Below are 11,923 nucleotides of genomic sequence, written 5' to 3' on the forward strand. Positions count from 1 at the left end.
ATTAATGTTTATGTGTGCAAAATGAGCAATACAATTCATTAATAATACGTAGAATATTAAAACACACGAGGAAATGACACAGCATTGTTTTCGTTGATTACAAAACCAGTGACTGACTGGTTCTATATATAAAACTGAAGAAAATAAGACCTTGGGTGTAGCTGTAGTAAAATTAATATGGTTGTTTTAAGTAATGTTATTTAATGTTAATAAATGGAACAATAGAAGTAGCTAACGATAATTGTAAAGAAAAAAGAGAGATCGCGTATGTAAGTACGCACACGTGAAAACATATCGTCATTACTTTACATAAGAATATAAAAGCAACACTTATTTACTGTTCATATATATTTTAATTAATGTTTCTGAATTTCTTTTTATTGAATTAATGTTTGTGTGTGCAAAATTAACAATACAATTTATTAATAATACGTGGAATATTAAAACACACGATGAGACGAGACCGCTGCCGACATTGTTTATGTTAAAGCTTACAAAACCAGTGACTGATTGGTTCTACATATAAAACTGAAGAAAATAAGACCCTGATTGTAGCTGTAGTAAAATTAATGTGAAAAAATTAATATGGTTGTTTGAAGTACCTGTAATGTTATTTAATGTTAATAAATGGAACAATATAAGTAGCTAACCATTAATGGTAAAAAAAAAAAGTGAGACTGCGCGTATGTAAGTGCGCACATGTGAAAACATATCGTCATTACTCTACATAAGAATATGAAAGCAACACTTATTTACTGCTCATATATATTGAAGGGTTAAATGTTGTACTCTGTATAGACAAGCAGAGAGAGAGAGAGCAGCCGAACTGCCGGATGTAAACAAACCTTAATTTCCCGCGGCTTTGTTGTTGGTTTTTTTTATGGGGATTAGCCCACCCGGGCATAGGTCACTGACCCACATTGAGGCCTGAGGGGCAAAAATTTAATACTCCTGTAATAATAATAATAATTCAGATAAGTATTAAAAAAAAAAAAAAGCTGCCTTTCTACCTATTGGACAAACTAAAATCGTTCCAGACCACGGGAGTTTCCGGACCACAGAATGCCAGACTAGAGAGGTACAACCTGTACCTCTGTCCATGAGCCATAAGTAGATAGAGCCGATCCTGTGAGTAATCCATTCATGATTTAGGATGTGTCTGCATATATTAATACAATACAGGTATTATAATAAAATCTCCATAATAAATTAATGACATACAAATTGAATCTCTATACATGTGCACACATTTACAGTTTAACTTTTACTACCTACAGTACTTTCCACATCAATATATATATTCAGATACCATTTACATATACATGTACAGTATCTTTAAATATATCTTTCACATTTACATTTAGATAAAGCTTTCCTTACATAAATAAAACATTTACAGTACTCTGAAAAAAATAACCTCAAACTCATTTCACCTTATAAATACTACAGTATAAACCACTTTGAAAACATAACAATAATATAGACAGAAGCTCTTGGTAGATATTCTCTGTACAAGCACAGGACCATAAACCATACTTTATATGCAAAACAATTTCTACTCCATACTTTTTCTATACATTATATCAACGTTAAAGATAAAAATCTAGTTCTCTGTAATATGACTTTTGCTAACATAAAACAAATACCTAAGACCATAAAACTGCCTCTGTCATTAACTAAAACCTTGTCTTTTCCTTAAACTGAGGACTTCACAGCAACTTTTTTCAAGAACCAATAGTTCAAAAGATTAACCGATTTAAATCCTATTACAGTATTTTGTTACAGATTGTGTCGCTAAGCACTCTCACACTGCCATGACCCCTCCGGCTCAGTTGTTCCCACTCTGAGCACACCCCTCCCATAAGTAGAAATGCAAGAATGGTGTACCTGCCCTAGAAACCCTCTAAGCTCCTCCCAATAGCCTTGTGGGTTGACAGTTGCATCACTAAGGGTGCATTTTACATCTGGAGCACTCAACTCAATGTTCACTAAAATGGAGAAATCTTTCCTCTTACTGACATAACTGCATCGAAAGAGTCCCGGCGGGTGATATTGTAAATGATGCTACAGTATTTGCATTGAAAGACCACTAGCGGTTGAGATTTCACACCATGGCAAGGAGTAGCAGAGGGTCAGGCCTGTTTATAAATTTTATCGTGATGGAAGGTCCATAGGAGTACAGTACAGTATTTGTTGATTGTAAAGAAGAAGCTTTTTTTTTTAAGTCGGGGTAATTACTGTACAGTGATAATTCCTTATTGTAATACTGTACTGTACTGTCCAGGTACAGGCCCTCAAAACTGGTTGTCAGAAAACTGGAGATTTTCTTTCCTGGTTTAGGTTAAATTTTCTTTCTTTGCTATGTCAAGATTTATTCTTATATATAAATTAAACCACAGACAATATAGTTTACTAAAACATTTACTGTGAAAACAATTGCGATTATCTGATAGTTGACAGAGTAGTCCAATGTTCTTTGTAGATAAAATTTTGCATTACATTACCTTACAGTACTATAAATCACACTCTTACATGATGTACAACTTGTCTCCTGATCTTACCAACATACAATAATGTAATTTGTCATCTTTATCTGTTATATCACTAGGCAGTGTCGGTATAGTGCACTTTACTTGCAATGTACTGTATGGTTCATGTATAGAACAGTACTGTATATCTAGAATTATTCATAAGTACTGTACTGTTACATTAAAAGAAGTTTCCTAAAAAAACAATTAAAATAAGGTATCCTATCAATCCTTTGAGCATATAAAATGTAAAATATTATCATCTAATAGAAAAATAGGTATGAGGAAGGAGATTTAATGGCACATTTCCATTTTCCCTCACCAGGAAGACAACACAGGCTGCATATGGCTCAAATCATCTCACAGGAGTTTGAACCCATGTGGCATCTGGAAGGTGCTACCCTATCATGACAATCAAATACTTTCAAAACAGTATCAATTACTCTTCAAAAAGTCAATCAGGTATGACATACATTTTACTATCACCAATTACCCCTAATCCCTCTTGACAATGATAAGGTCGCTGCATTTGTACATACTATATATCCTTGCATGTCCTGAAGCCTTCTCCTACAGATCCCCAGCCATCACCAACACATTCCCTTCATGACCAAATATCCCTTCTCCTGGAGACAGGCCTGACATTTGATATCATTAGGATACAGTCTGGTGGCCTATCTGAAATCCAAGCACCTGTACACCAACTCACATCCCTTCAACAAATCATGCCTGCACATGCCTAGGTCCCGAGGAGACAGTCATGCACCATCTTCTGCCCCACCACAAGAGGCACGTCAGAAGCATTTCCTCGGTTTTGAAGACAGTAATTAAACTGACATTTGCCGTAATTAATATTAAAAACATCTAGTATTCCTATTCAGGAAATTCTTAAAAACTACACTGACTTGTGCTCCATTTACATACAGGAGCTGAGCACCTTCTACAGTATTCTATGTATAATCTAGAAACACACACATACAGCACTTAACATTCTTCAATATATTCAACTAGCTTTTGTACCATTATATTTGATACCTGGGTTAATTACAAGAGACCCCCAAAATATCAAAGTATTCCACAGTGACAGTAACAAGTGTACAGCATATAGATAAAATGTAATATAAAATTATCTTCACAACATTGATCACAAGTTTAATCTTATAATCTTGAGATTAATTCCACAAAAGGATAACACTGGAGCTATATTTTCCAACATAAGAATTCTTTCATGAGTCCCCCCCATGGTAGTTGTTAGAAAACTATTCTAGCCTGTCTTTAACTCATTGTTTACTCATAAACAATTCTAATTACTGTACAATGCAACACAATTTCTGCATGCAAGTTTAATCCAGATATGACATTTTCTCATTTTTCTAATCATCAAAATTTCCTTCTTTTTTTTTATCATGTCTTTAGATATAGATCCTGTAGTCATCGGTAATCCAATCTATTAGTATTACCTGTATATAATGGGGACTGAAATACTAGTCTATTGTATCCACAATTGTGGAAACAATGTAGTTATACATCTTAAGTTTCATTAGAAAAATTCAAAATCTTAAAGCATAATTATCACTTTGTTCTTAGACAGGGAGATGATTCTTGTCCTCATCAGTAAGATTCTCCTCTTTGATATGTCTTTCTGCCTCAGTATCCTGGGGTTTCTCAATAACCTCTTTCTTTACATCAATGGTATAGAGGTTTTGCACACTGACTTGCTTGTCTACTGCTATATTCCCTCCCTCATCCCCTTGATGATTATCATTTTCCAAGTATATTTCTCTTTTGCCAACATCGTCCCTCTCATTTACAACTTCCTCTTCTCCCTCACCTATTCCCTCATCTCTCTCATTCATTTCCATCATATCTTCAACTCGTGGTTCAATACATATCATCTCAGGCTCCTCTGATGATGATTCTAAAACAACATACCGTCTTTTTCTTTTTTTCTTTCGTAAATTTTTTACCATAATTTTGTGTGTATTTTTGTTATGTTTGTTTAATTCTTTCTTTAATGTAAAGGACATATTGCATGCTTCACAATCGAATGTAATGGGGTTTGTGTGAGTTTTTTCGTGCTTCCTTACCTCTCGAATACAAATAAAAGTTTTACCACAGTGGGAACAAGGAAGTTGCTCAGCTTTTTTGTGAATACTAAAATGCTTTTTTAAGCCATAGTCTGACCTGAATGCAGAATTACATAAATGACACTTATACGGTTTATGCACAGAATGTACTTTCTTGTGAGCATTGAGGCGATCTTTGCGGGCAAAAGCCATCTCACAGCACTCACACTTAAAAGGCTTATCATTGGTATGAACAGCCATGTGTAATTTTAATTTAGCTCGTTGTACAAACTGAGAACCGCACAAGTCACAGATAAATGGCTTTACGGCAGCATGAGTTAACTTGTGAGTCCTTAAGCTTCGTTTCCATTTGAATCTGGCATTGCAAATATCACATCCAAATTCTTTAACTGATGAATGGGTGGTTATGTGTAACTTTAATGAATCTGGCCATTTGAATGATGCTCCACAAATTTCACATTCATAAGGCTTTTCAGAGGAGTGGGTTTTCATATGGTGTTTCAAACTATTTTTCCAGGCAAAAGCAGCACCACACAGATCACATTCATATGGCTTGATGTTGGTGTGCTTGATATAATGAATATTAAGCTCCGTTTGTCTTCTGAATGTAGCAGGACAAGACTCACACTTATGTGGACGTATGTTTGTGTGAACTTCATAATGGGCTGTAAGAGTGCCTTTCTTTTTAAATGAGGCACCACATTGTTCGCACTTCCACGGTCTCTCTTCCGAGTGACCTTGTTTTTGATGAGCTCTGAGGCTGTCACGTAGCTTGAACCTCTTGTTACATTCATCACAAAAATAAGGTTTTTCTGGATTACTAGTGGGATCATAATTAACTTTGGTCATTTTCTTATAGGGTCCTCTAGTTTTCTTAATCTTTGGTTTATCAGGGATAAAAATAGATTCTTGGATAAAATTTGCAGTAGTAAGAAGATGACCATTGGGATTTGACTGCTTTGCAGAACAAGTTTTTAAATCCTCTTCTCTCCTCTTTGTGTCATCAACTACCTTAATATTATGTTCTTCCCCTCCTTCCTTGTTTTTCTGATCTCGTCTTGGCAAGGAGACAGAGTTTCTAAGATGGGATTTTTGTCTTTGATCTTTACTGTTCACTGATCTCAAATTCCCTTCTGTGCTGTTGTATACCGGTAGTTGTTTCTTCCGATTAGTATCCAAATTATTATCCAACTCATTTTTCTGTGGGTCCAGTAAATTGGTGTTTGTCAATAGGTCTTTCCTAAAATTTCTAAGTTTCAAATTTTTATGTGGTTTTTCATTTTGTTGTGTGACTCTAACTTTGTCAACCAGTTGTTCCATTGCTGGTTGAAAGTTTTGTGGGCTGTGTTGCTCAAGAAGTACATTCCCTTTTTGCAACTGATGTGCATGTTGGTTCTCATTATCTTGATGGTTACCAGAACATTCCTGGACTGCTTGTATTTCAGGCACATCTGCACATGGAACTTCTTTCTCTAAGGGCATACATAAATGTAATTGATTCTGCTCCACCTCATTATTATATTGCTTACTTCCAGTACCAACAACTTTAGTCCCATATGTAAGGCAAAGGTGATGACCCATTTTCATTTCACCTTCAACCTGTTTATCTGGAATAAACTCATGATGCACTTGTTTTTGCAAACCATTAAGTTCATCAACATAAGACAAATTTCTGCCTTTATGGACATGTGAAGAAGGTACCACACAGGAATTTCTCTTAGAGGAAATTCTGTAGTTTTTTAGTTCATGTTCTGTTCCTGTAGGAGCATTATAATAACTGGAAGAGGAAGCTTTTTTGTAATTGCCTCCAACTCCAGGCATTTTACCCTTTACTATATGGTTAGAACTCTTGTGACCTTCATTATTATTAAATGAAATATTGGGTGAAGTCTTCTCATGAGTTGGTTTTTCTTCCACTGATTGATCAGGGTGTGTAGCTTGGCAAGAGTATCTTTCATGGTAAGTATCAGATTTATGATCTTGAAGAAACAAAGAAGAGACTGGAGACCTATCCTGTTGAAGTGATGATGACCTACCTTGTTGACAGGAGCCGCATGGTGAAGAAGGAATACTATGGTGCACTTTCTCAATAGAGCTGAAGGATAGGGGGGACTTATCCAATATGTGAGTTTCCCCATACATATCTTGAGATTGAAATTCACTGCAAGAGATCTGTTGGGATTGATGGCCTTGTTGACTTATGTGAGACAGCATGTGCAGGTTTAATTCGGTTTCTGTCTGAAATTGCAAGCCACAGACGCTGCAGTGTTTTGAATATTGGTAGTCAACAGGATTAGTCATGCTAATGCTGCAATATACAGAACTGTACCTGCTTTCTAAAACTACATTTTACTACTAAAAAATAACTTACATTTTCCTCACACAATCATTATTGATCTTCAATACAGTGTGAAGAAATCTTTTTTCATGTGAGGATCTTGCTACATCTTGTGACTGATATAAACTTCTCTAAAGATATGCAAACTGTTGTCTGGATGTGAAATGTTCTTGTACTGTTGAAAATGAGACGGCATTCTCAAAGGCTCATGATCAGCACAGCTTCACTTGTATGACTCTTCCTGCAACTGGGAAATCATTATTATTCTGATGTTTTCTTGCACTGTACCATTACTGTGTGCAAATGTTTTGTAGTTATGATATTCAGAATGCAAAATAATAAGAAATATTGCATGATAGGTTGAGGATCCCTTATCCGAATACCTTGGGGCCAAATGCAGTTCAGAAGTTCGTTATTTCTGGATGTTTGCATCATAATAGCCTAAGCCTAGGCTAATACTGCATTGCCTATGCAGGCCAGGATAGGCTACATCCACTATACTGTACAATGCCTTTGTCCCCAAGAGATGCAAAATCTCAGGGAAATAGTAAAACAGCCTGAAAACATTTCCAGTGAAGGACTGTGGTCACCAACCCTCAGATATGAGTACAGTACTTTTGATTAATTGATTGTTTCATCTAAGCTGCCCAGAAACACATGCCTTCATACTCAAATACAATAAAATCTATTCAAAACCCTTTTCGTTTTGGGGGATCTGTTCAGTACTGTATTTGGAATTTCAAATAAAGGATCCTCAACATGTGGAAGTACAGTACGACACACAGGCCACATTCCATGTGTTGTGTTGAGAATAAGCATATCAACACAGAATAGTACCGTATCTATTTTTGTATTACCTGTCAGGCAAGGAAACATACACAAATAATTGAAGCTACTGTGCATATGCAGTGAAAAAGATAATAATAGAATGTTGTTTGCACCTGATAATACAAATAATGATTTCAATATTTGCAATGCAACAGATAGTCACACTGACAAACAGATTCCCTTGATGAGACAAATCAGGAGCAAATAGTTAAACCATTATTTGAACCCGAGATTTCAACACTATTATCGAATATTATAAGAATTTTACACTAACAAAACTATGGTGCAGATTACAGTTTCACCAATAGGTAAGTATAGGTAGGTGTCTTTGGTTAGGTTGGTTAGATAGCAGATATCAAACTGAGGGTATTATTATCGTTTCGGTTATCCAGCAGGTTAGGTTGAAATTATGTTTTCCGATGTTTTTTTTATGGGTTTTGAACTATTAACCAAATCGATAATTTTACTTTTTTTACTCTAATTTGGGTGTAAATAGGGTAAAACTGCAGATTACAGCAACCAAAAAAATCTGACAGAAAGTTTTTGATGTGATTGGTTCAAATTTCACATTCGTTTTTATCACTCGTTTTGAATTTAGCCCCCGCCCCCCATAATAGTTTTATCGATTGCGTGTTCTGGAATTCCCGGTACTCTGTGCTTGCTAACTTATACCATATAACCAAACTAAACCTTACCTAACCCCCTACTGGGGGCTCCGCCCCCAGACCCCCGGTGACCTTAGCCGGGGGCTTCTCCCCCGGACCCCCAAACACTATTTAATAACCCTAGTTACGTGGTCAGCCTCCACAAGAATATAAATAGCTGTTAGAGTATTTCTTACCTTATTCCGAGTCAGAGTCAGGGACCAGAACGCATCGTGGGTTCCTCTATTCTCTAAAGTTTCCTTATTTTTAAAATTAAATAATATGATAAACTTTCAATAATCGAAATCGCACCCAGCACATTATGGCTCCATGTTGCAACTGATTAAAATTTTTCCACATCTAACCACCCACACGAAATATTGAACGCTAATTGGTTGAATCAAAAGTTGAGATTTTTTTTGGATTTGATTAGCTCTCACCCCCACCCTAGACTTGATTGGCGGCCGCCCCGGCACATGCATGGGAGGTGAGCGAACGTACAAACACACAATTTGAGCAACTGTTGTGGCAACAGGTGCTCTTATTTTATTATTTTTAAAATTCAATAACTTCCTTATTATCAATTTGCAACGGAAATGTAATGGAAGAAAATTATCATTAACAAAATAGTTCTATCGATTGAGTGTAGCGAATTTCCGGAATTCTCTGGTTGCTGTAAACTGCAGTATTACCGTAAATAGATGCAGCAATTTGCATCCGAATTTCTCATTGACACCTGGGTGCAGGTAAGTGTCACTATCTGCACCCGACATCCCTGATGTCAACAAAGGCGCTCGTTATTTTACGCCATTTAAATACAGGATTACCTTAACTGTACTGTTTCATCCTAATATAGATTGCTCTACTTATATCCTGACTTTTACCCAAATTCACGTTCGTCCTTATAAAAATTAATTGCTAGATTTAATGTTCTCACAACATGGAACAAGTACCTTATTGTCCTCTCTGCTCTAACTGTTGTCTTGTGATGACAGGCTCCTCAGAGGTGTTATCACTTGACAATATTTACTTTACAGCTGTAGCTTGTAAACAATCAGTGGGTCAGGGACCATGGATCTAATATATTATTGTTTACATAAAACCTAATGAAAAACTGTATTGTCCTTAAATTTTAGGTCATATTAAGTTTATTAACTTTCATAATCCTTCAATAGTATATTAGGAAAACTTTTGCACTTATTTTTCAGATAATACGCACATTTATCTTATATACAGGGTGTTTGAAAAGTCGCTACCTATTTTACTTTACTTATAAAATGCCGAGAAAGTATGGGAACAAGAAATGGTTTTCAAGATATTATACACAATTTTATATCATTTAATGTAGCATTGCTCACAGTTGGATAACACCCTTCATGTGCGTCCCGACAGACCCATAACACTACCGGTGTATTCCAGTTTCTACCTGTACTAATACCAGACAATGAAGTTCATAACAAAGTAACAAAAAAATGTTTATGTTATAATATAAATATAGTACTGTTCTTAATATAAAAAAATAAGGCACAACTTTGAAGAACAGACTATATCCGCCCGAGGCAACTGCGTAGAAATAAATATCCAAAGCAAAAGTAAAAAAGTAAAAGTAAAGCTGTATTTCTGTTATATTCTTAAAATTCTCTGGGTGGATGTATCAGATATAAACTTAATTATAATCTTAAAATAAACAGTTGATTTAAATGGTCATCACTGAAAATGAACTGTAGGTTATATAGAAAGCCGATTATTTAGGTGCAGTCAATGCTGAGGAAGGTGGGAAGAGCGTGTGCAGTCTTGTGTGATCTTCCTCCATTATTACAATATTCCCAGCTTGTGACTCGTGTGGTAAACTTCTCCATCTTAGCCATGCCGCCTAAGAGGAAACAGGTACACTATTACATATTATAATAACTTGTGTATAAACTCATTACTTGTAGATGCTAGTGATTGTTACTCCCGGGTTGGCTAGGCCTTTCCCATCACCACGTATATTATAAGACTAAACATTGCGAGATCTGTAATTGTTGCATTATTGTAATAGGGAAATGAGTGATGTAACCAGCATGCAACTTGAGATGCATATTAAGGACATTTAAGAGTATGAGGTAGTAATAATAATGGAGGTTAATGCTGTACTGCTGGTAGACGTTATATTAAATGATGCTGGTGTAGTATTGATCAGTACCTGGTATATGGGGAAGTAATGTATGTTTATTCGGGTAAAGGTGTAAAAAAGGACCACCACCTGTAGGAGTTGGGTGAATTTCTTTCAGTTAATATATATATAGGACTAACATGCCGGGTTGCATAGCGCCGATGCGGCCATATCATCTCACGTCCGGGAAATGACCTCAAATTTCACGGGTGCTGGACAACTCGTACCCATCAGAACATGTCAACTCGTATCCAATTTAGGAGACAATTCATAATGTGAAGAGCTTGTTGGTTAGGTTATTTCATAAAAGCATATGAGTTTTCGATGGCGCCGTGATATTGGAATTGCGTTTATGGGGCATTTTACCGAATCCAGTTGAACGCGAGAATATATATACTTCATTTTAGTCCATATAACACGCGGACTTTGAACTGCTTTAGTGTCCTTGTGGCTTAGCCGGCGTTGCCCTTAGTCCCACCCAGTAGGTCGAGGGTTCGATTCTGCTGGTGAGGTCGTTGATTATATGTTCAAAGTCCGCGTGTTATATGGACTAAAAAATGTATATATATGTACCTCGCGTTTCATACCAGCTGGATTCGGTAAAATGCTACTGACACATAAGAGGCACGCGTTTCCCAATGAGGTTCACGGCGCCATCAGCTCGATGAACAGGCTTTGTGTGAAATATAACAGTCTAGAACTGCTTTTAGTGTCCTTGTGGCTTAGCGGGTAAGCGTTCCCTAGTCCCACCCAGTAGGTCGAGGGTTCGATTCCTTGCTGGTGAGGTCGTTGATTATATGTTCAAAGTCCGGCGTGTTATATGGACTAAAAATGAAGTATATATATGTACCTCGCGTTTCATACCAGCTGATTCGGTAAAATGCTACTGACACCACATAAGAGGCACGGGCAGTTTCCAATGAGGTTCACGGCGCCATCAGCTCGATGAACAGGCTTTGTGTGAAATAAATAGTCTAGAACTGCTTTTAGTGTCCTTGTGGCCTGGCTGTAGCGTTTCCCTAGTCCCACCCAGCAGGTCGAGGGTTGATTCCTTGCTGGTGAGGTCGTTGATATATGTTCAAAGTCCGCGTGTTATAAGGACTAAAAATGAAGTATATATATGTACCGCGTTTCATACCAGCTGGATTCGGTAAAATGCTACTGACACCACATAAGAGGCACGGGCAGTTTCCCAATGAGGTTCACGGCGCTATCCTGATGAACAGGCTTTGTGTGAAATATAACAGAGTCTAGAACTGCTTTAGTGTCCTTTGGCCTAGCCGGTAGCGTTCCTAGTCCCACCCAGTGGGTCGAGGTTCGATTCCTTGCTGGTGAGGTCGTTG

At 36.8% G+C, this 11,923-nt stretch overlaps 2 protein-coding genes across 2 annotated transcripts in view; one reads left to right on the forward strand and one right to left on the reverse strand.

The window, feature by feature from the left end:
- Positions 1-1,003: 1,003 nt before the first annotated feature.
- On the reverse strand, positions 1,004-9,486 carry LOC121867278 (zinc finger protein 676-like). Its single transcript, XM_042367158.1, has 2 exons — positions 9,379-9,486; positions 1,004-7,200 (listed from the first exon to the last, which is right to left on the reverse strand). Exon 2 carries the CDS (start codon positions 6,914-6,916, stop codon positions 4,112-4,114), a length of 2,805 nt encoding a protein of 934 aa, XP_042223092.1. The 5' UTR covers positions 6,917-7,200; positions 9,379-9,486; the 3' UTR covers positions 1,004-4,111.
- A 672-nt stretch (positions 9,487-10,158) lies between these two features.
- The window catches only part of LOC121867279 (DNA-(apurinic or apyrimidinic site) endonuclease-like), an 11,945-nt gene continuing 10,180 nt past the window's right edge, over positions 10,159-11,923 (forward strand). Inside the window, exon 1 of the mRNA XM_042367159.1 lies at positions 10,159-10,312. Within this exon, the coding sequence (XP_042223093.1) occupies positions 10,187-10,312 (126 nt within the window). The 5' untranslated portion in view covers positions 10,159-10,186. The remainder of the gene's footprint in view (positions 10,313-11,923) is intronic.

The sequence above is a fragment of the Homarus americanus genome, unplaced genomic scaffold, assembly GCF_018991925.1.
Source record: "Homarus americanus isolate GMGI-L3 unplaced genomic scaffold, GMGI_Hamer_2.0 scaffold6317, whole genome shotgun sequence".
Lineage (NCBI taxonomy): Eukaryota > Metazoa > Arthropoda > Malacostraca > Decapoda > Nephropidae > Homarus > Homarus americanus.

Bases quoted from the DNA above. Each gene is read 5' to 3' on its own strand.
- LOC121867278 (XM_042367158.1), bottom strand. From the start codon at position 6,916: ATGACTAATCCTGTTGACTACCAATATTCAAAACACTGCAGCGTCTGT.